This window comes from Limulus polyphemus, unplaced genomic scaffold, assembly GCF_000517525.1.
Source record: "Limulus polyphemus unplaced genomic scaffold, Limulus_polyphemus-2.1.2 Scaffold240, whole genome shotgun sequence".
Classification (NCBI taxonomy): Eukaryota; Metazoa; Arthropoda; class Merostomata; order Xiphosura; family Limulidae; genus Limulus; species Limulus polyphemus.
Window position 1 is genome coordinate 346,614 of NW_013665850.1, and position 25,040 is coordinate 371,653.

Consider the following 25,040-nt stretch of genomic DNA (forward strand, 5'->3'; position numbering starts at 1 on the left):
ATGAAGGTAAACAGGTCAAGCAAACGGTCAGTTGAAGCAACAGAGACAGGAGCTCATCATACTTCTAGTAAGAGAAAAAACTGGGGAAAATAAAGCAGAACAACCAACTCTTGCTGCCAGTGCCGAGAGGATTAGCCAATGTACAATAAATGCATTCGTAACTGTTTGGTCGTTTAGGAAATACTTCCTTTCAAATTTGTTGAATCGCAAGCTTTGAAAATCTTATTCAGACACTACAGTCAAATAAACAAGTTTTTGGTAGGAAAGGCCTAGCATCTGCAATTAACGATTAATTAATTCGCCCAGAAGCAGGATGAGCTCAGTAGATTGCAGCTGTAGAGCGCATTTTCTCAGCAAAGAAAGACAGTTTAAAGCCAAAAAGAGCTGGATTCACAGATAACAATTTCGAGAAGCTGATGCTACTTAAATTAAATAGCAAATTAAAACAATAATAAAATTGAACAAGTATTAAGGGACGTAATATCTTCTAATATTAGATATTTATTATTTTATATTAGCTTATTAGCTCATTTATTATTATTGCTGTTATCATATTCATTTATTTTTGACGTTGTGCTCTTTAAGTACTATTATTGAATGTATCGAAGGGGCACAGCGGTATGTCTGCGGACTTAATACGCTAGAAACCGGGTTTCGATACCCGTTATGGGCAGAGCACAGATAGCCCATTATCTAGTTTTGTGCTTAACTACAAACAAACAAGTTAGCTGATTTCCTCTCGTCATTCACAAATGTGGATAGGCTGGCTGTTCTAAGAAGTCTGTATTGTTATTGAAGCAATAAGGTATTACCATTTACCAATCAATTTTCGTTTTTCATTCTTACATTATCCATTGACAAAAAAAAAAAAATGATGAAAAATGTCAGTTTGAAAAGTAGCCTTGGCGATTGCCAAGACTACTTATAGCCAGCCACGTGACTTAATATTACGTTATTGAATAAAGAATTAGAGCTAAGAACTATTTTTTTTCTGTTTAATCAAAACGTGATAGTTTGATAGACGGCGTTTAGATTTAGTTAACAGGTAAACATTGTTGGGTGAACCAAGAATGTATCTTTTTATGTTCATATTAGTGATACATCCACACTATTTATGAATCGTTCTAAGGTAAGTAATCATGCTTTAGTGTAATTTATGAGTAACTATTCATGATCACAAGCAGTTTTTGAATACGATGAGTGTAAATCCAGCAATAAGTAACTTGAAATGCTTATGCTTACCAGGGTTAGGAGTATACACGTATTTATGTCATTGTAAATTGGTGTTAGGAACCGAACACCTTATTATTAGTATTATGATATATATCTATGAAGTATTCTTTTGTAATTTAACTGTGAAAATCACGAAGAAGGTATACATCTGATGGAAGTAGAAGAAACATCCATTCAGGATGACACTGATACGTATGTAAAGAGTTGGCATACGAATTACTGTTGTTATGTATTCAAGAATAACATCTCAAAAGTTTAATATTCTATCAACAGATTGGATATGACCCCATTCACAATTCAATCATTCAATCCAAACTGAAAGCTGTACAAGCAGCTGTAAAAACAAACAAAGAAAAACATTTCCTGAACCGATAATGTAATTAACAATGGATGGAGATGAATACGATGAACTGGATGCTGTTCAAGCAGCTGTTAAAAACAAAAAGAGAAAATATTTCACAACCGATAATTAGATTAATAATAACGTTGTAGTTAAGTAATAACTAATATGAAAATACAGATTCTCATAAGTGACTTCTAAAAATACTAGATTAAGTCTGTGTATAGCGCTAATAACTCATATCAACAAATTAAAAACACAAAAATATAAATTAAGTGGATGTGTGTGGTAAGGGCAAATGTACCTGGCACGTGCAAAATCCTCTAAAACTACATTGCCTAATTTTCCTATCTAATTTAGTGATTTCTGTCAATCCAAATGATATACTCGATATACTAATCATTAGGACACGTCCAACCCAGGAGAAGAAAAAAACTTACAGTGCAAGATGAAACTTGAAGAGATAGAATAGCAAAGAAATAGTGAGAACATGCAGGAGAAAAGGAAAAGACAGGAAAGAAAGAAAGACGAGAGAGTCATAAAAGGGGAGAGCTTGTAGTGAAAACAAAAGGAAAACGGAAGAGTTATGAAAGAGGATGAACGTTCATTGAAAATATATGAAAGACAGAAGACAAAATGAAAAAGAGAGAACGTCGAGGAAAAGATAGGCGAGAGAGAGAGAAAGGAAAAAGAAGAGCCTGTAGTGAAAAATTAAAAACAGGAAAATATAACAAAGAAAATAGGAAGAATTACAGTTTAAAAATAAATTGAAATATAGCGGAACATGGACTGAAGGAAACTAGAAAAAGACAAAATTAAAGAAAGAACTTGATGTGAAACATAAAGACAAAAGGGAGAAGAAAAACAAGAAATAGAAGATGACTGAAAAAAGAAAAGTAGCTAAAGTAATGGAAGTGAAAACAGGTATATTAAATAAATATATAGAAGAAATAACAGAACACATGAAAACTACAAATGAGAATATAAGAGAGTTGGAAAGTACGTACTTGTTACCTTTGTACCATCAAATGCTTAAACAAATTTAAATATTTTTATTTCAAAATATTATCTTTGTATTTCAGAAGAACAGCAAAAATGCAAAATTAAATCATATTTCTTAACGATTTTTATTGTCCAAGCGAGTTCTGCCTCAGAGAGAGGAAGCGAAAGGACAAGAATACTTCTAAATGACGTAACAATCTTGACGCATAGCGCCACCTGCCACTTTTGTTTAAACTTTAAACAACCTACGTGCTTCTATGATAAGTTCCATTCCCTTCGTTTTAGCAGAAAGGATCATGTGTTTGCTCTTCAGAAGCTTGATTTTATTTTTACTTTTATGCCAAGGTTTTGCACGTAAGTTTATACATATCTATTACACTTGTACTAGAGATAAGTTGTATATAATTCTTAATATTTATTTTCAGATCTTAAAAACGAATTCCTCGTAGTTTTCCTGTCAATTTTTTATTAACGTATCTTGAAGGTAAACAAACGGCGATGCTAATAATGCTGGCCCGGCATGGCCAGGTGGTTAGGGCGCTCGACTCGCAATCTGAGGGTCGCGGGTTCGAATCCCCGTCACACCAAACATGCTCGCCCTTTCAGCCGTGGGGGTGTTATAATGTGACGGTAAATCCCACTTTTCGTTGGTAAAAAGAATAGCTCAAGAGTTGGCGGTGGGTGGTTATGACTAGCTGCCTTCCCTCTAGTCTTACACTGCTAAATTAGGGACGGCTAGCGCAGATAGCCCTCGTGTAGCTTTGCGCGAAATTCAAAACAAACAAGCTAATAATGCTACTCGTCCTAACTATAGGCTTACATGGGATTTCTTAAGGATTGTTTTTAATATTGGCCACATTATGAACTTACTGGCCATCATTAGAGAATGTTAGTAATCATTCTATTTACTAGTCTTCATTACAAGACGTAATGAAACCTGAGGGCACTTAGTAGAGTTTTGTAATAATTATTACACTTTAACAATTTTAACATATTAATTGATATCACCAACACAATTCCATATATTCTAGGTTTGTTGCTTGTTAATCTTGATTAACACATAGAAGTTAATTTATAACTTGTCCTTTATGAAAATTGTTAGATCGTAACATGTAATCTATAAAAATTGTTAATTCATAACATGTCCTTTATGAAAATTGTTAGATCATAACACGTAATCTATAAAAATTGTTAGATCATAACATGTCCTTTATGAAAATTGTTAGATCAAAACATGTAATCTATAAAAATTGTTAATTCATAACATGTCCTTTATGAAAATTGTTAGATCATAACATGTAATCTATAAAAATTGTTAATTCATAACATGTCCTTTATGAAAATTGTTAGATCATAACACGTAATCTATAAAAATTGTTAATTCATAACATGTCCTTTATGAAAATTGTTAATTTTTTCATGTTCTTTTTGAAAATTGTTAAATTCTTTTCTGTTTGCTTTAATTACAGAAAAGTTAAAAGTTCCGTGTTTGATAAACACTTATAACTTTGCATTAATGTTTTGAAACGGCGAATATTTAGTTCAAATATGACGCTTTTCTAGTGTTTCGTATCTTGTATTCGAATAAATAAATGTATATGGAAAGTTATTATAGAAAGTGAGATTTTCCAAGATAGTTTTTCGCAAACAAAACATTCTACTAAAGCCACTTAAAATTGATAAATTACTTACAATAAAATAAGATTGATCACATTATTATAGTAAACTACTGAGTCTCATTTGGTATGATATAGATCTAAAAAAAAAAAAGAGTTAAGAATTAGCTTTGACTAGAATACAGGCACATAGAGATGGAATGTTAGGTAGAACAGCAAGCTATTTAAACAGAATAAATAGATAGAAAGTTCTCTCAATAATACTCTTTCTTCATATATAAACAACTGAGTAAACAGAGTGGAAAAAACGTGTTGTAGTATAAGTATTTGCGTGTACTTATTCATCTGATAATATTCCAGCAATTCCTATCGAATGTTTAATATGTATTTAGTGTATACGGTGAATCGTCGAACAGCTCAGAAGTATGTTTTGTTTTTAATACAAGCTGCAAAGCGTACGTGCTTAGTAAACTTTTTATGGTGAATAAGGCATTTCCTGCGTCACGTAATTCACATTAAAATCCCAAGATTTCTGAGTCGTAATTGCAAGTTCAATGAAAGGTAACTAGAGATTCGAGGGTGTAATAGTGTAACGACAGGTGTAATGGTTTGTTGCAAGTTGAATGAAAGAAATAAATCACGGTGTGTAGTTGAAAACCCTTTACTGACTGGAGAAACTAAAGAATGAAGTACACGGTGGATGATGTTTTAAATGGATGAACATTGCATCGGGGATTGGGATGGAGTTAAGAAAAAGTAAATCCTACCTGAATAGAAAATTAAATTCAAATAATTATATTTAAAGAAGTAAAAGTGGAAAGACACATTTTAATGAACTATAACTTCAAAATGAATTGAGGCTTCTAAACAACTTGATTGAAAGCACACGATCATCAGGTCGCAGAAGGTACAACAAAGACAGGGCTTCACTAATAACTCTGGGCGCTTTCATTTCAGATCTGTTTTAAAACAAAAAACGAAAACTAAGTTTGCAGTTCACCTTCTCTCTTTATCACAAGTTTCCGAAACTTTTTTGCTTCTTATGACAGTTTCTCAGCAGTCCCACATATCTAACTAATACATTATAACTACCCCACGAAACAATAATTAGCTTCCATGATCGGACGCTGCGACAGAAAAGTTATATTTAGCCCATACTTTATAAGATAGAGATATCTGTTCTTGACATGCCACAAGCTTGTGTTTATTTTATTGGATTGATTTCATATGTTAAAACATCAATTTCTTAATACTACATAACATCACACACCGTACTAGGTAACGGTCATATTTTGTATTGCGAACAATTGTTTTGTTGAAGCAGTAAATGGATAGAATATATATAGAACAGACGTAGTATACTTTTACTATACTACAAATTAACCCAACTAACATAAATACTCGTACTTCGCTGTAGGACTAAAGATCCACAGAACCTCCAATGTACCGATCAAGTTTGTCCATTATTCCCAATTACTTCTATAACTGTTCCAATGGAGGTCCATACTTGAAACTAAACTTTGTTACGACACCCTCCAGGTGTAGTAGAGATACCAAGGAGGGGTAGAGACACAAAATCTAGTGCTAGACATTGGCTAAACGACCATTAAAACATTCTACCTGACCTTTATGATGCTTAAGTGATCATACGGGTGCGTTTTAACCTCACTTAGTACCTCTTCGATAGGTAAGAACACCCCCAAGCCCCCAGAGTCCGCATACCAAGTTTGGTCTAGAAAACTGTGGGAGGAGTTTGCGGACAAACAAACAAATACAGTGTGAATTAATACAGGATAAAATTAAATATTTTTACTTAAATGTTTGTATAGGTCGTTAATATTAAGAATAAAGGTTCTTTGATCTAATTTTACGTTTATCAGACAATTATTGATATTAATTAGAACGCATTTTTTAAAATTTCGAATCTTTAATAAAAATCAAAAGAAGCAAATTTCCAGAATTACTTATTAAAAACTGTAGTTATTTAACCTATTTTAAAAACCCTGCTTTGCAAAGTTGTTTAGAAAAAAAGTCACTATAATGTTTTGTCTTGATTATAATTTTATGGTTAAGAATGTCTAAAACTATAAAAAAATTCTAAAATGCAAAATAAAACTTATATTTCTTGATATTCTGCAAGAAACAAAAAAATATTAGTGAAGTTTTCTCGACAAAGCACTTCGACTTTCCTAATAAAGTAAATAAGTAGACGAGATCGCTGTAGCATCAACATTAAAACCTTGAATAGACTGGCCAACTTGTTAAGCATAACAGGTACGTTACCTAAACACAAACAGGTTCCACAACTTCTTATGCTTTACTAAAAGTACAGGTTTCTGCGTCCGTATATGTTGCGATTAGTTTTTGTATGTCATGTGGAATACTGGAATAATGGTTTTCTGAACTGTTAAGATGCCTGCCTATAAGATTACTAAAAGGCAATTATCTGTATCATGCGTATAGAACAGTCTAATCTTCATAGAAATACGTTGTCCCAAGAGATAGAATAACCTGACCTCTATAGAAATGTTTTCATGAGAGGTATAAAATTCTGATCTTTATGTAACTACGTTATCCAGAGGGGTATAAAAGCCTGTTCTCTATAAAAGTATGTTGTCATGTGCTCGAGTTCATAAAAATGTTGTGAGGCTATGTAAGTCGTACCTTTCATGAAATCTATAATTTTATATATATGAAAACAAGAGCGATGCATACGTATATGTAGTAGACTGTACATGACCTGTTCTTAGTTACAATTTTAAACGCAAAATTAACAATGATATAGTTAAATTTGAAAATATTTACGAGTGTTTCCATTTACTTTAATCTATCTGACTTTAAAACAACTTCATATACGAATACTATAACACGAGCTATTGGAACAGGACACAAACAAATTTTATTATAAAAAAGTGTTATAGTAAAATATTTGAATAATCTAGCAACAATATGCTAAGACATATCACAGACCCTGCCAATGCTGCACTTAACTTATCCCACGTTTTAGAGATGATTAATAGAAGTATTTGTAGCGTGTATTTTTTTATATGGCAAAGCCACATTGGGCTATCTGCTGTGCCCACTGAGGGAAATCAAACCCCTGATTTAAGCGATTAGACATTTATAGCTTTAATACTCATTTTTAGCTACTCCACCTGTGGTATTTTATTCTAACGTTAAGTACGTTTAAGGGTAAGTAATGGTAAAAATCACTAGTAATTAACGTAATAGTTTAGTTATGTATCAGTCCTCAGTAACTTGTCAAGTCTTCGAGGCGAGCGAATTATAACCGATTATAATGTATTAAGAGTAAAAAATAAAAAATAATACCGTTTTAATTTACCTTGATTATTTTTTCGTTACAGTTCTGACAATAAAGCGTATTTTGTGTTCAGACCATTAATTCCGATGTCTTTAGAACAAACCCAGCCTTTAACCAAGACTAACTTGTGAAAAGCACACGTTGTTTCCAAGGGCACTTTCATTTCAAACTGTTTACATTTCCATGAGTCTACGTCATTTCTAGTTACAGTTACCTCAAAAGATAAACTAAACTTTAATTACCTTAGCTTTTTATCTGTAATATGGGAAAGATATTTGTTTCCAAATATTCGTCGATATAAAATGTGGTATTCTGTTAAATTATATAGTTAAAGTTTTCTCGAAGCTGATGTTTCTTTTTGATTTAAATGCATATTTTCCTTTATCAAACGCTCATGAAAATAAATCTTTAATAACTGTATACATAGTTCACGAGTAATTAATTATTTTGTTTTGTAAGTAAGAAATTATTTCATTTTTCTTCAGTTATTTTCATATTAATTATAATGTTGAACATAACTTTCAAATAATTATTTTATGTAACAGTACGTTGTTTTAGGACCAGCCAAACCTCGTGACATGTCGGAAATATTGTCAAGCTGATGATCCAGTGCAATGCGATCATCGTATATTACGTTTTTGGGAGTATTATTACATGATATTGAGTATTTTTTAGTTTGATATACTGAATTATCTTCCTTAAGATATATCTATTTTGGTTTGTTTTAATTTGTATACTCTTGGTCTGAAGTTCTTAATAATTACTTGTTCATTTAAAGCCTGAGTGTTGGCGCTGTTCAGTTTCTGTTATCAAGATGCCTAAACACTTGAATTTTACCTGATTGTGTTTTTAAATATGAATTGTTGTGTTTCGACGATTAAAATCCCAGAGATTTACAAATAGCTTTGGTTATACCTTACGAATTTGGTTTAAATATTACATTATTGGGTAAATTGATGTTTATAACTATGTTTAAAGCAGCAGTTGGTGTAAAGTGATGTTATAACTGATCGTTGTTGTTATGGTATAAATTGTCTTAAATATTACGGCCTGGCGTTAACGCTGGTATAAATCGGTTATTGGTTTTATGGTACCCGTTTGGAGATGGTCTAGAGTGGTGTAAAGTACTGGCATAAACTGTTAAGTAGCTGGTATCAATTGGTATTAAATGTTACGGCCTGGCGTTAACACCGGTATGAATTGTGTTAAATATTACGGCCTGGAGTTCTATGATCTCCGGTTGGAGATGGTCTAGACTGGTGTAAAGTGCTGGTAAATCTGTAACTAGATACTTCACTTACGGTTGTTGTAGTTGGTATGAAGTAGTGCTGTATGCTACAATGTGGGAAAGTAGCTGGTATCTATTGGTGTTAAATATTTTACGATATATACTTGTAGCTGGTATATTCATCATGCTAAGTATCACGATACTATAGTGTAGCAATTGTATGAAATTTTGGGCAGTTTTTTAGTTCTGTTTTATCGTGTTTCTTGAAAGTGTTAATATTATTATTCAACCCGGAAACCGAACCAACTTGGCTGCACGTAACAATGGCAGGTTTCAGGTTATTGCTTACTTTCTTCTGGGTTACCGACCTACATTTTCGTGGTTTTGACACGTGAAAATGTGTGTATGCAATGTAGGTAGCTTTACAGAAATGTAGGTTAATAGAAAGTGCTAAGCACGGCATACACGTTCTTTTTGTGGGAAGGAGTTTATTCTTGGTATACAGTAAGTTAATAGAGTCTGCACGTATTCTCTAACGGTGGAAATAAAAGAGGCGTAATTACTGTACAATAATGCTACCGTTAGTTACAAGTGTGTAAAGTTTGGGTGCAACTATTTTCAACCAACTTGTTCTATAACATTTTATTTTTGATGAATACCTTTTGTACCTCTTAGTAGAATTGGTGCTTGACTAGGTTTGTTTGATCATAATATAGATGTATACATCACCCACCTGTGAGCACAGCCATCTTGGACATCTGCTACGTTACACGTGGTTGATGTCGAAGATGGCGAACCTCAGTTGGAGCGACCGTTTTAAACAAATATTATTCATGTCGGATTGATCTTCAATGGGTATGGTGATCTTGGACGCACGAGGTGGTGGCACAACCATACTGGATGTACACTAGCAATTCTTTGTTAATAATCAAAAAGTATTCATTGGAATTATTTATACATTTTTCTACCAAAGTTTAATTACTTTAAAACCCTATAGCAACTTTGGGTATTAACATAAGTCTTACACAACTCTCCTTTACTTATTACGGCCAAAACTATGCCAAAGAAATGTTTCCACCAGTTGCGGAATGGAGTTACTGAGTGATCTAGTGTAGTCCTAATATTATTGGACAATTAAGTAAGTCCAGACGTGATTAATGATTGACTAGTCAGTATTGGAGATTGCCAATCAGCACCATGAGTTATCTTAAACAATTTTCTTATACTTAGGACTTAAGTGATTCATGAAAAGACGTTTTTGACTTGATTAGAATGCACAGTGAGATGGGAAAGTCTCTTTCATGGCTGTTGTATGAGTTATTTTAAAACCATACTGTCTCAAGAAGTCATCGTCTTTTGATGTGATCATTCTGCTTTTGTTTTGTTTAACGTCAGATCAAAAATAGAAATGCTTCTGGAAGAAAATCATCACGAAAGTACAGAAAAAATATACTGATCAAACAGTCGATTTACAAGGCTTTCTTCTGTATTATGGACTCGAAGCATAATGCATAACACTTATTAGGACTCTTTTCACACCAAGGAGACTTAGACCCGCCTACAGATACATGCACACACGACACCATTCATTAGTGTTTTAACCTCTATACTTTATTGAGTTTGTATGTACTCGTATTTTAGTAAGTCATAGCTTCGTGAAGAAAACGGATTCCAAGGTACTTCACTCACTGGATTTAATTAAACGAATCAGGAAACAATTCATAAGTGGAGGTTTCTATGGATACACAGTGGTAACTAGAGGAACAGAAAAGAAACAAACTGATCATGCATTGGGAAGGAGATTTCACCTGAGCCTGCGCCAGGGATATTTAGACTCACAACATGCATTAATCTAATTTTGCTTTGTTTCTATTTTTTGCCAATTACCAATCGCATACACACATTTAATATAGTATTATGGGGTCATTTAGCATCCAGACTGTGAACCAAATTCGGGGATTGGGTAGTTTACAACAGATTGTCATGATTTACCATATTCAAGTTAAAATAAACAAATTTACTTCGATATAGGTCTCGACCTGTTAACCCCCATAAGATCACACTATACTGTCAAAATATCTCACCTCTCAATAGTATTTAGTCATGAAGATGTGGAGTTTAGGGAGTTGTTCACAATTTGTCGCTTTTCCACAAAAAGGTAGAAGTATTCACGTTCAGGCAGGTACTACACGTATCCACCTTACAACAAAAAATAAGCTTTGTTGAGCTTCCCCTGCCACCTTTATCGACAGAACTTGCGGAAAATGAGAAGAAAACGGCTTTATAAAGCTGAGTAATCAGATCTTGTATTGTATAACATGTGCTGTTACTACTGTGTTTTGTGTAAAATTTTGGAAGAGGTATATGTTTCACTCCATCATAGCCTGGAAACTAGTGCGAATTCAACCATGCTGGTGGACAATTCCGATTCCAGTTATCGTAAGAAGTTTAAATCCTTATCCAGCATTAAGAAAGAGAATGCCATAAAGCTTTGTTTCGGAAGCATCCTGATATCAAACGTGTCTCGCTAACTCGCAGACTGGGTATTAAAATTATATGTTTTCTTGGTTTATTTCTTATTTAATGAGCAACTCATCATTAACTAAGTGTTTGCTCCAGCAGTCAATTCAGTAAATGTTTCTTTTTTGTATATGCTTGAAACGTTAACATCTCATCATATTCATCTTCATGCCTTAACACTTGTTTGTTTTGTATGCCGAATTTGTGAATGGGGTTAGGTTGGAGTTGTTGACAGAGTGTTAATTTTATGTATATATATTCTTCTCTAAATTTTCATTAATACTTTTTAAGTAACATCTTCTTCAGTTTAATTTCCTAAGCATCATCTTGTAAGTTTTTGTTTCTGTTCTGATATCATCAGCTAGGACCTGTAAATAAAGGGATTGTCTTTTGTAATACACTCTTTTTCTCCACTTTCTAATTTTGTGTTACTCTTCTTATTCAGAGAATTTTTATCGTTACTAAAACTATAATTTTTGCTTGGGAAATCTTCTTGGATTTATTTTCACTAGAAATATTAATGTTACAAAGATTTCTTTTTCGTCAAACTCATCAAACGTTTTTTACTTCTAGTGTCATTCTCTGGGATGTTTCTTCTTCTTTTTCAATTTCTTATTTAATGTTCGTGCAATTCATGGTTAAATTTTTAAATATAATGCTTTAGACACACTTTTCAATTTAGTACGATTATAAGAGTGTCTTCAGTTACAAAATGAAATGACTAAATAGAGAGATGCAAGTCATTTTTATATTGCTAGTGATGGTGACATGAGCATCTCTAGTTACTCGTGGCTAGCAGGAGTTACAGTCATCATGTTCATGACCTGTGAATGATCTTTATTAGTTAGCCATAAAATACACTAAAGTGTGATTATCTACCTAAGTGCAAACCATAAGTACTGTGGGAGCTGTATACTTATCACTAATAAAACATGAAAACACACATACATATATACATATGAGTAATCTTACAATTTTTATATATTAAATTAAAGAAAAACAATAACTTGATTGTCTATCATTTTCGAGTTTAATACTATCGAATTTGGATTAACAGCCTTCTGCCAGAAATGCTATTTTTTATTTCAACAGGGATATAGTATTTAACCATAATTTTCTGATACCATATCTACTTACTTACATGAAACATATGTTGCATAAGTCTACCCCTGAAATATATCTATCATATCTTACACTGGGCTTTTGGAACTTCACTAAATGCTTAGAAATGATAGCTCAAATTCTCAAGGTGACGGTGATGGAGCTGATAACCACCTTTCCCTAAAACCAACTTTTATGATAATTAGTTTTCTCAGTGAAGAAAGAATACCCTCTATATAGCTGTTCCTTTCTAGGTACTGAATAAAGTAATCGCTAGTTGATGGCCAATATTGATTAGTTCACCAAGTGACCTGAAGGTTATCTATCGGTTGATACATTAGCGTAGTTCATCTATGGTGTGCTAGCTGAACCACTGGTACCATGAGTTCGAGAATTTGGTAAAGTCCATATGAACCAAAGTTAATTGAGTAAAGAATTTGGTGTAGTAAAGAAATCCACTTCATCATAACACACCTAAGCTTGACAAGTTAGCAGAACAAGTAATACCTATTATCGAGTGTATGGTTGCAAAATTTGTTAATCCTGACTGAAATGATATATGAATACTTGCCACACCTCACGATGGCGTAATGTGCAATGGATAAGAAGTTTTGGGTGTTCACCAGACTTATTTATGTTTAGTGGAGAAATACAGCTCCCTAAGAATCCGATGTATTTTTGGCTTTTAATTCAGATGAAATTCTGTGTACATATTTAATATATTGAGCAGTTGAGGTTCAAATTTGTTGAAACGTGAATTTTCACGACAGTAGCTGGGTAAGACAGTGCTATTTGAAGGATGTTAAGAAAGGGCAGAGAAGGAACAAAAGTTCCATGTTCCACGGCATCAACCTATTTTTGGCTGTACCAATTCTTATCTCATTCTCAGACACGTCAATCCATCAAACTATGAGTTACAGGAGATGCAATAGCATGTATAAGCTCATTAAGCCTGTTGTCAAGCTCAAGTAATAAATCACTGGTGAGATTCTCATACAATAATTAGACCATGAATCCTGAATAGAATAGTTTGAGTCAGAGAACAAGAGTTAGGCGACGTTGTATTTTTTGGTATGATACATTAATGATCAGCCATGATTTTAAAATTGACCACATTGTTGTTATGGCTGAATTAGTTCTCAGATCAGCAGTTAGAAAAGGCTGTTGAGTAGAATTTCATTATGAGATATCTCCAATACATTGTTTGATAGCTGCTTGACTATATCATAGTTAGGAAAGCTATGTATTATATCAAATACCTAGGTCATTTACAGTTAGCATGACTACAAATGATCACAACGATTTTTAATACATCTGTATGCTGAAAGGACTTTATGATCCTTGCCTCCAAACATGCACGTGTAATGTTGTGATAAAATTTGCAGGGTGTTTGTGCGAGAAAGCACCTGATATCATTTTTTTTGTGTGTATGAAGGAGCAAAATTTATGTGACATTTATTCCCACGTTTATGAGACCTGTACATGATTTTACAGTGTGGGAATTTAGTTCTTGATTAACATAGAAGAAGAATCAGGCTATGATAAATCATAAAGAAAACTTCATTTTTCACTAAAAATTGCTTGTATGATTTCTCCTTGATGCCTACTGACCTGAATGAATTGACTGACAGATGAGTGTATGATATCATGATTGCATGTTTGCTTTTTTTGTGGCTGTGTAAGACAGTCAATTAATTTTACTGCAGAAAATCATGCTTAGCTTGTGTAATTGTAAGTATATATTGTATTGATGTATGTAGCATGAACAGCACAAATATTAACCCATGTTACATGAACTGTAGCTTAGATATTATAAAATCCACCGAACTTTACTTGTGATTAGTTAATACGATGATGTCAGGAAAAAGAGTCAAGTGTGTGAGGTATTAAGACATAGCTAGTAACCGTGGTTACTGAGGCTTTCATGGTGGTACGTGAATTATCATCCAGTCTGTTATATACAATGTGGTATATAAGTGTACCATGTATTTTCTACCTCCTTATTTTAATGTAGTATTATTATAAACTTGTCCGTTATTCTGTTGTGTGCAATTTTCGCATAACACGTGACCAAGAAAGTTGTTAAGCTGCTTACGTTTTAGTTGCCTTGCCTTTTTTCCTTTGTCATTCTCTTGAGATAAATTCCATGGGAGTTGTGGGTGTAAAGCTGTACATTGTTCAAGAATGTATACAGTTGTGTACTCCAATGGTATGCAGGTGATATATTTAGGGTACAACCTTTTATTATGTTTGAATGAGATCGACTACTTACATATGTAGTGCTAGGTAAATCTGATGTTACCTGTAAAGTAAAGAACGTTAGATTTAAACAGTCTGGTATAGAATCTCGAGGAAGATGGGCATCTAATCCAATAAAAAATGACTGCACTTCATCAACCAACCAAGTACACAAATTATATTGACGCTATAATAAAGATTATTTATTTGTATTTTATATTTTTTCAAGTATCTTTATTTTATTCACATAGGCTCATTTATTCAGAGAAAACTAAAATTACTTTGTAATATATATTTTTTCTCGAATCTTGTGATAACTGTTGGACCCATTCATCCTTTAAAGAATAATTAATTTGACCTTAATGTATCAAAGAGTGTATAAGAAGGAAAAAAAACCATATACAAGGATACATGATGTTGATTTTTGGAGGAATCATTTGAGCTAATTCTCTCGTCATGGCTGTATATGACATTATATGTATGTGTGTATATACATATCGTTGTGTGGGTGTGGTGTCACACATTTATTACGACAATGCATGTGTATTAGTTCATATTTTATTATGTTGAGTTGTAATATACACGAGGAAATAGCTGTCAAAAACAGATAATCCAAATGATGAGATAGTGATATATGAAGTAAAACACTTATTCAGTTTGGTCACATTATAGAAATATCAAGTGAGAGAACGTTTAAGAATTTTAAAGTTCAAATAGTTGTGATATTTGGATTTTTTATTGAGTAATGGTTTGGTAATGTAACTGAATAATATTATCAATTGGACGGAATTTTAGAATTTATAAATATGAGTTAATTTATATGTGAAAAGCCCATTAGGTGTTACTTGGTTTACCGACGTTGCCGATGGTTTGATATGACACGTTCAATCATATAGATAGAAATATCTGATAAGTCTACAGTTTTGCTGAAATTATTCTTAATATTACTATTTGGTAAATGTTGCAATCAGAACACGTGGTACTGTAGACCGTGTAGCCTGTGGCAACAAGAAACACCTGGGTGGCATTGCTTGGTAGTTGCTTCAAGTTGTACACATTTGTAGTGGAACACATTTTTATTAAAACAAGATGTTTTTGTATTGATTATTATGGCGAGAAACTAGAGGATGACATTGGTACAATGGCTAGTCCGATTCTATTCTTTCTCCATTCAAACTGGATCTGTTTTTTAACAATTGCACAATGGAAGAAGACTTACTTGTATGTAAGTAGTAGCAATGTTAGCTTGTACCATCACTTGGCAATGGCCCAGTAGGGAGCATGACTTTATATATGGGAAATTTAGGTTTCATATGGAGCCTCCTGGACCAGAGCATACATGGGTGTTAGTGATGCATTTAATTCACTTGATTAAAGCAGTACTTTAATAGTCCACGTCTAACATCTGCTTTTATAACAGATTTAAACTGTAATCTGGCTTTACAATTTTCAGTGCAATGCTATTAATCAGACTTCTGAAATTTAAGAAACTAAGTACTAACTTTACTATATAAGATTGACGTTTCTGGTTATCTTGTTCTTTAATTTGACCAACCTAAATTTTCTGTTGTATGACTGTTTCTTCTGCCCATTGTTTGTTCTAACTATGAAAGATCGCATTTTCTTTGACTCAAGGGATTACTTTGTGCTCCCCAAATTCCTAGGAATCACTCTAAACATATTGATGACCTACCAACTTGTGGGTATAGTCATTAAGGCATCACTGCTTTCAGTAATTCCTTCTTGGCATTCGAGTACCAAAAGTCCCTATATTGATCCATTGAAAGTTGTAACAAAATGGACAACCAATATAATGATTAATGTGAGCTTCTGATTATTACAATACATACCCATGCGTAAGAGGACCATCCAAGAGTTAAAATTTGTAGAGACACTGAAGAAACCCTGAAAATGATATTCATAAAGCTCTTTTATGAGATCAGCCTTCACTGTTTGGGAGACCACCATCACTGAATATATGAGTATTGGAGCCTCTATTTAAATCTTGGTGTTCCCTGTATCTATGTGACTGAGCACAAGAGCAACAGAATGTAGAACTTCTGATAATGGTGCTGGCATCAATCTTGGTCCACTACATTTTGCAGTAGGACACTGGCTGAAACATTACCTGTCAATGAAGTGTATAGACGCTTGGTCCATATGACACAAATAAAAAGACAAGAGGAGAGACTAGGACAAAAATGTCCAGTCCAAAGCATACCAAGTTATCTGCCAGTTGTAACGAAATTGAAACCAGTGTAATGAGCAGTGTGACCTCTGTTGAGTCTATTAAACACACAAGCCTACGAGGACTATCCAAGAATAAACCCAGAAAAGATTTTCACTTAGCTTTTCTATGAAATCGGTCTCCGTTGTTCAGCAGAACACCAATGTAGATATGTACATTGGAGCATTTACATGTTTCAATAGACCACTGATTGAATACACAGCCAGCCAATGAAGTGTATGGAGGCCTGTGCTACGTGATGAAAAAGAAGAGGACAACAGGAAAGAGCAGAACAAGAATAACCAGTTAAAAGCAGCCACAGAGGTTTTCCAGGTGTTTGAGTAGTTAGCTAGAACCAAGTGAAATTTTACAAAGTTGAAAGAAATATTTACTTGTTTGATCATAGGATAAAACTGCAATGATTTTGCATAGTTACCTTCTGTCTTCAGTAACTTTTGATAGTCATTAGTGTTTTTTACATTATCAACAAAGAAATTTACAGGAAGAAAACTATCTTTTGATCTTATTAGCCTCTGAGGGCTATCAGTTTTACATGATACTTTGGAATTTACGTATGTAACTTTTCAACTTAATGAGATAAAACATGTTTGTTTCAAGTGGCTCATTGGTATATCTTTAAGCTAATAACACTCAAAATTGGGTTTCGATACCCAATGGGGTCACAGCACACACACAGTCCATTGTGTAGCTTTATGATTAAGTACAAACAAACAATAAAAAAAGAGCTTACCGTTTCTAAACATATAACATTACGAAAATTGTAAACTGTTAGAAATACTTTACCATAAAACAATATAAAAGTAAAATACTAGAAGGTGTTACTTTAACCCTTATGAGCTGTCGAGTGCGACCCTCACACTTGCACACACATCACCTTTCAACATGTAATGTAAAAAAATAATTCTACCTTTATTTCAAAAATGCTTAATCCAGAAATACTTTACATCTGATAAGTTTTCATTTTTTCAAATACTTGTTTGGTGTTATTCGCAAAGAAGATTTAAAAAATGTTTGTTTGTTTGTTTGTTTTTAATTATGCACAAAGCTACACAAGGGCTATCTGTGCTCTGCCCACCACGAGTATCGAAACCCAGTTTCTAGCGTTGTAAGTCCGCAAACATACCGTTGTGCCACTGGGGGGCTAAAAAATGTTCCAATATTCATTTCTATGCAGCTCCATCACTTCAAAATATAAACAGAGTCTGGCATGGCCTGTTGCTTGGAGCATGCTCGTCCTTTCAGCCATTAGGAAGTTATAATATGACGGTCAATCCCACTATTCGTTGGCAAAAGAGTACCCCAAGAGTTGGCGGTAGGTGGTATTGACTAGGTGACTTCCCTCTAGTCTATCACTTCTAAATTATGTAAGGCTAGCGCAAATAGCCCTTAGTAGCTTTACTCGAAATTTAAAACAAGCAGAAAAATCAAAATATAACTATTTATATTTTGTCTTTCACGTGATTTTTCTTCTCTAGCTCCCCCTGTGGCTTAGCGGCAAATCTATAGCTTATAATACGAAAAATCAGGTTTCGATACTCGCGGTGGGCAGAACACAAATAGTTTATTATGCAGCTTTGCGCTTAACAGCAATAACAGAAAAAAACCTTTTCTTTAAGGTTTAATTTCTAAAACCCTTTGTTATCACCCTTTTATGATATCAATATGTAGTGTAAAGAAATAATTCTTAATAAACTCAGTTTCGAAAATATTACAGACAGTTTTTACGAAGATCGGATAATTAAACTATTTATGTCGCATTAGAGTAAATAAGGGAAGTTTAGATGAGTAAGAGCCCGTCATGGCCAGGTGGTTAGGGCACTCGACTCGCAATCTTAGGGTCGCGTGTTCGAATCCCTGTTACATCAAACATGCTCGATCTTTCACCCGTGGGGGCGTTATAAAGTGACGGTTTTGGATTATTTTTAGTTTTTCAGACGTCCCTTAAAGTGCTTTTATGTTAAATTATATCTCTTTGAAAGCTACAAAAAATGTTTTTCTATTACAAAACAACTTATGGCAATATATTGAAAGCTACACTTCCTGACTTCCATCTTGACCAGTATGACGTCACTCAGACATCACTTTATTTCACACTTTGCTCTACACGATGATTTTCTCCTGAAGAAGAAAGGTCTACCTTTCGAAAGCGCTTGGGTGATTTTTATATCCTTATCTGTCTGTAAGTGTTGCTATCAATATTTATTTTCCGAAATCTGAGAACGTAAACTTTGCTCGTTAATAATTAAATTTAACATTCTTAAAGGGATACAAATATAAATAAGGTAAACAGGCAACTCCCCAGGTAATGATCTTTGTTGTTGTTTTCATATTTACAGGAAATGTTTGTTGGTACTAGAGCAAAGCCACATTTAGCTATCTGCTGTGTCCATCGCGGGGAATCGAACCCTGGATTTTAGCGTTATAAGTTCGTGGACTTACCGCTGTCCTACTGGGAGACTATGAGAAACTAACACAATCTATTATCCAGAGAAGATTCAAAATAATACTTGAAAAGGAATAATAATATAGGCAATGATTTATCCAGAAGTTAAGCTGTATAATGCATTACAATTACACACCTTAGCTTCATAGAATGTAATATGGAAACACTCTTCAGAACCTATTTTGTTCACTTTTTTACGAACAAAATGTATTACAGTGTTACAAAATATGCTGTAACATGCTTGATGGGCAGTCTTATGTTATGTAATTTCACTCTTGGGTTAATTTTATACATAGTAGTATCACTTTTGATCAATGTTTTCAGTGTCAGACGTTTTGGATCAGTATTATACAATGTTTTTGCCACTGTTATATAATACAATAAAAGAAGGGCAGATATATAATTGATAAGCTATACTGACAAGGTGCTTTAACTCCATAGGGTATCGGTAGTTTCATCTGGAAAGATAGCTACGTGACGAAGATAAGGGTATCCCCTATTATTTATTTATATTTTGCCTCGCTTGTCTTAGTCGTTTTTTTATTTACTTCTGTGCACAGATTGTTATCCGTATTGTCAAGAAACCAAATATTGTTACTCAAATAAAACAGTTTGTTTTTAGAATATAGAAGAGAAAATAATATGATATTTCTTGTGCATCTGTTCGTTTTTGGTCTTAGATCTACCATCCCAAATAATAATAATAATGATAAATAAAAACAAAACTAATGATTTAACAATGTTTAGTTTATAACAAATGTGTCTCTTTTATAGTACCTTGTGAAATGGTCTTTTCTTTCTCTGGAATATTTAATTTTTAGTTATATACTCACTTCTACGTAGTATGAAATAGTAATAGTATGAAAGAAAATTGCAACTTTTGCCTTGTTCGACTGGCAAGTCAAATTCTTCAAGGTCTTTTCCTTGGCAAGAGAGGCTAAGACCGTAAAACAAATTCACTTCGACTGAGCGTTATTTCTCGGAAATTATTTGTTAGTGAATTTTTTTCGAGCGTTATGCATTTACATTGGAAGAATATATATTAAATATTTATCTCAAGCATCGCGAGTAGCCAAGGTAACGTATTTTTTGTACACTTCTAAACTGCGGGGTTTACAGCAAAGGCAACTGATAATAATTTATTTCCTTAACAATGTTATACTACACAATTGTCTGCAAGATTTATTGATCCTTAAATGCAAACTAGAATAAAATCAGAGCTACTTGACATTTAAGTGTCACTTTTTTATCCTCTAAAGAAACCATTTTGACAGGTTTTAAATTTAATATACAGTTTTCATGTACAATCAATAGAACAGTGAAGTTAAGAAATTGCAAAATTCAACCAACAACTATCTCGGTTTTGGTTGTTTAGATGCTTTTTTTTAAACACAGGTTCAGTTAGAGAAGTCCAAGAAAAGGAAAATCTAGAAGAGGAAGGTAATAAAATATTTTATCTGTTAAAGACTGTACTAGACCAGCTAACTATGTTAATCATTGTTGTTGTTGTTCTTTTTACCTCATTCAACTGTTTCTGGTTTAAATTTATTTTAATTTATATATTTTTATAATGAGCAGGAAATGTAAAATAGCCACTATTAAAAGTATTGAACTAATAAATAGCTGACACAGGTTAATTTCATACTGGTAAATTTGCAAAACAGAGATTACATATTGTAACGTAAGCTTATATTAGCTTTTAAAACACAAAATATAATTTTAAAAGAATAATCTCGACCAATAACTCCTCTAACTCTCCTGAATAAGATGATAGTAAGTTCTAAACCATAAGAAATTGAACAACTATAGATATCTTAATACTTTCTCCATTCCTTTTTTTCCATTTTTTTTCTGTGTATATATAAAGTAGTATCAGGCAAAAGTGGTCAAGACCTTTTGGATAGCCTTTACACGGAGATTAGTTGACTTCCCAATAAAACAAAACAATTTGTACAGCCAGATAATTATTTCACTAAATCCAACCAAAATTAATTTATTTTCTACTATTCCTGATTTATTTTAAGCTCTCACAGATTTCTGTGAACATAACCTTAAAGAAAAGAAAGACATTACCATCATTTTTGTTTCACTTGATGAAATGTAAAATTATACCAATTTGGTACCTTACGTTATTGAAAATTAGACGGTGGGCTAAGTGCATGTTAAGGCTATTTTTTCTAAACGTATAATACTTAAATATTATAAACTTTCTGTATTTTTATTACTTGCAAGAGATTTTAATTAGCATTTTTCAGATTGTTGGATTATTTGTATTCTCATTGTTTTTATTGGCTTACGGAAGGGTAGGATTTAAATAGCTTCAAAATTGGGATTTATATATGTTTCTATCTTTAACCATACATTTGTTTTATGGTTTTGTCCATAACAATATAAGGTGAAATGAATTTTGTTGTTTAGCCTCCATAAGCTTGAATCAAAAACCAGGAACTGATGGAGAAAGCAAACAAGGGAAACAAGAACCTGAACCACTGAATATAGCGAAACCTGGAATTTCTTCAAAGGAAGACGAAGGACACAACAAAACAGGAAACGACCCTGAAACCCAAACGAAGCAGATCCCTTGTGATTGTGAAAAAAGATACTTTAAGCATTACGAAGCAAAGAATTGTACTCCAATCTACGACCAACGAGATGCATGTAAATGTCCAGAAAAGTTTCAATGTCTAGCTGCCAACGAAGAACAGCAAAGTTTACAAGGTAGTTTTAGAAAAAGAACAAATAATTATTTATTAAGCTTTAAATGTCAAGCTGTCACTGAACAATAGCACAGTTCAGAAGGTTTATTTTAAAAAAAGAATATATAAATGTTTAATAAGCTTTAAATGTCAAGCAGCCAATCAATAACACAATTCAGAAGGTATGTTTAGTAAATAAGCAGATAAAACTCCACTGAGATTCAAATGTCTAGCAGCAAGTGAGCATCAACACAGTTCGAGAGCTACGTCTAAAAAAACAGTATATGTAAATGTTTTAACAACCAGAAAGTAATCGTATTGGTCTATAATTACTTTTTGTTTTGGGATTCGTTTTTGTTGTCTTTGTAATAAAAAGCTACACAATGAGCTATTTTCATTTTGTTTACTACGGGGAGAGTTGAAGCCCAGAATTTAGCGTTGTAAATTCTCAATCTTACCGCTAACCCACTGAGTGACTTTTGTTTTGGCAAGTAACCATTAGTCCCAGAAAGTCTCTTTTTAGTTCTAAAGTAACCTTGTTACTATTGTATAAACCATATTAAATATAAACATAGTTTCATCATATTATAGTTAATTATAAAAATGGTTGATTACGTTATAATAAAAGTATTTTGGAGCATAACCACATTTTTACAGTCGATGTTTCCACATTCGATCATGCTCTAGCTGACGACCGCAATCTTGAAAATAGCGTTGCAGCGTAGTTTATATTGCAAAAGGCTCATAAACCTATCATATCCAAATCATTCTTATTCGTCTGCAGACTTTCCCTAATCCACCTACTGTACGAGGACGATGGTTCTCATCATCGATTTCAACATTCTGATCACACAGAAATCCATAGTAGCTGCATATGGCAGCTTTACTGCTATATTTTTCTATTGAATAGCATGGATGCCCATTTCATTTTTCACCTGCGTGAAGGTTACGCAACAGGTTAACGGGTGGTATTGACCACACAAATTCGGTATGTCTGTGTGGCACAGGGATATCAGAACATTGATCTGATAGTAATCAGAGTTCACCTTGACCTTTCTCTTCATCTCCTGACCCCAAACTTGCCCCTGATGCAGTATCAGAGATGATCATGAAACCGTTAAAAAAGGTTCAGTGACATGTCATGTATCACTTTTGAAAACTTTTTCACACATGGGCTGATACAAAATGGCACGAGACTTGTTACAGTTATTAAGGTAGGAACGTGATTCATTGAGTGCCACCACGTACTGCCAGTTTTCTCTGGCTGAATACAGTTCACACAGTTGGTCTTTCCTTCCTGGATAAGTCGTGAAAAAACTTGTGTACACGTGACTCGTGTCTCTTTTTTTTTTCAGACAGAGATCCTTCTTAGTTATGTTGTATACTGTTGTCTGGGGCATACGGACGACTCTTGCCACTGAATTTTGTATTCGTGTATTCGCACTCGTTACAAGACGCCACGCTGCTTACCAAAGCTGGGGTAAGATTTGTTTCAACTCTTTCTGAGTGGTCCTGAAACCTCAGTTGATCCATATCCTTTTGTTTTACAGGGATACTCTTACCTAGAAAACTACAAATCCCCTATATTAACACATCTTTATGATTTATATGTATAAACATTTTACATTGGAAAGGGCTATTAACTCTCCAAAACACTATGAGTGACGTCACCCTAACTACGGAACGACAAATAATGTCAAAATGTAGTTCTCGTAGATTCCGTTCCACCACCACTTTATATTGGCCAGTGATGTCACATGGCTTGCTGATTTCTATATTGAAAAATCGCGTTAATAAAGTCTGTTCAATTCTCTGTACTAGTATGGCAGGGATGATGAATTGGTATACTAAGTTATAACGAGTGATTTTAGAAGAAGATGTTTTAAAGATATATTTCATGTTTTAGGATTGTTTAGTGACTCTAATATTCATTATGAGGTCTGAAAATGCTAGATTAAGGCATTATTAAAAATTTCAGTTCTAAAGAATTGTTATTGTATCGAAAAAAATCCCTTTGTTTAACTGTGATGATATAGTTGTAGAATGATCCAGCTATGTTAGAAATAGTACAACTGTTATAAAAGTGATCCTCAATTGAATATATTGGTATTGTAATTTAAATGCATACAGAGAGTATCAATTTTTCCATTTGCATTGCAATTATAAGGTTATAAGTTATAATGATTTTTGTACAAAAGTTTGCTATTAACCCTTTACTAGATTGTGATTATTTATTATGGATTATTGTATTTTAAAACTACTTCAGAATGTAAACGTCCATATGATATGCGAAATTCAACAAAGGTGGTTTCACATGGTAATTTTTAAATTGAACTTTGTAAGAAGACCTTGAAAATCATATGAAATTATATTTTACTATTTGTTTAAAGTGTGCTCCTTTCGAGGAAAAACTTATCAGCTTGGGCAAGAAATCGTCGTTACTGATCCATGTCGAAAGTGTACATGCCAACAAGGATATACTCCTGAAGATGGCGCTGTTTTGGGTTGTGTCTCGGTTGATTGCCCAGAACTACTCTCGCCTCCACTTAAACCTGGATGTTACCATATTTACGATAAAGAAAGTTGCTGTTCTGTCCGTACAGCATGTGGTAAGTTTTGTGATAAAACAATGTTTCTTTGATGATAACATTAATACTTACATTTGATGAAAATAGGAACAATCATTTTTAAGTTATGCAGAAACGTTATCTACGATCCCATTTACTAACGGTGTTGTAAGATGCATATATCAGCAAAGATCATGACAGTTGTTTTGTAATTTTGTATTGATAATTTATTGAATAATCCATTTCTCTTGCTTTGATTGCCACGCAAACACTGAGTGGTCACAAGTAAATAAACACCTAATTTTTCGTCATTTAACTGATTTATGCTAACTAATTTGTGTTCACAGAGCACTATATAAATGAAAATGGTCGGCACACTAATTATATTGTGCTACAACATGCTAAGAGCTCAAGGTTCTCTCGAATTGTCAGATTTTCTTAGAGGAAGGATAGTTGGTCAAGCAGATGGTGGAATAAGTCAGCGGC

The 25,040-nt window shown here is 33.4% G+C and overlaps 1 protein-coding gene across 2 annotated transcripts in view; it reads left to right on the forward strand.

Annotated features, from left to right (window-relative positions):
• The first annotated feature begins 2,844 nt into the window (after positions 1 to 2,844).
• The window catches only part of LOC106478677 (kielin/chordin-like protein), a 52,766-nt gene continuing 30,570 nt past the window's right edge, over positions 2,845 to 25,040 (forward strand). The window contains exons 1-4 of one of the 2 annotated variants that reach the window (XM_013939235.2): positions 2,845 to 2,929; positions 20,687 to 20,731; positions 21,710 to 22,009; positions 24,378 to 24,596. In XM_013939235.2, the coding sequence (XP_013794689.1) occupies positions 2,872 to 2,929; positions 20,687 to 20,731; positions 21,710 to 22,009; positions 24,378 to 24,596 (622 nt within the window). In that variant the 5' untranslated portion in view covers positions 2,845 to 2,871. The remainder of the gene's footprint in view (positions 2,930 to 20,686; positions 20,732 to 21,709; positions 22,010 to 24,377; positions 24,597 to 25,040) is intronic. The other variant, XM_013939236.2, reaches the window with a different exon arrangement.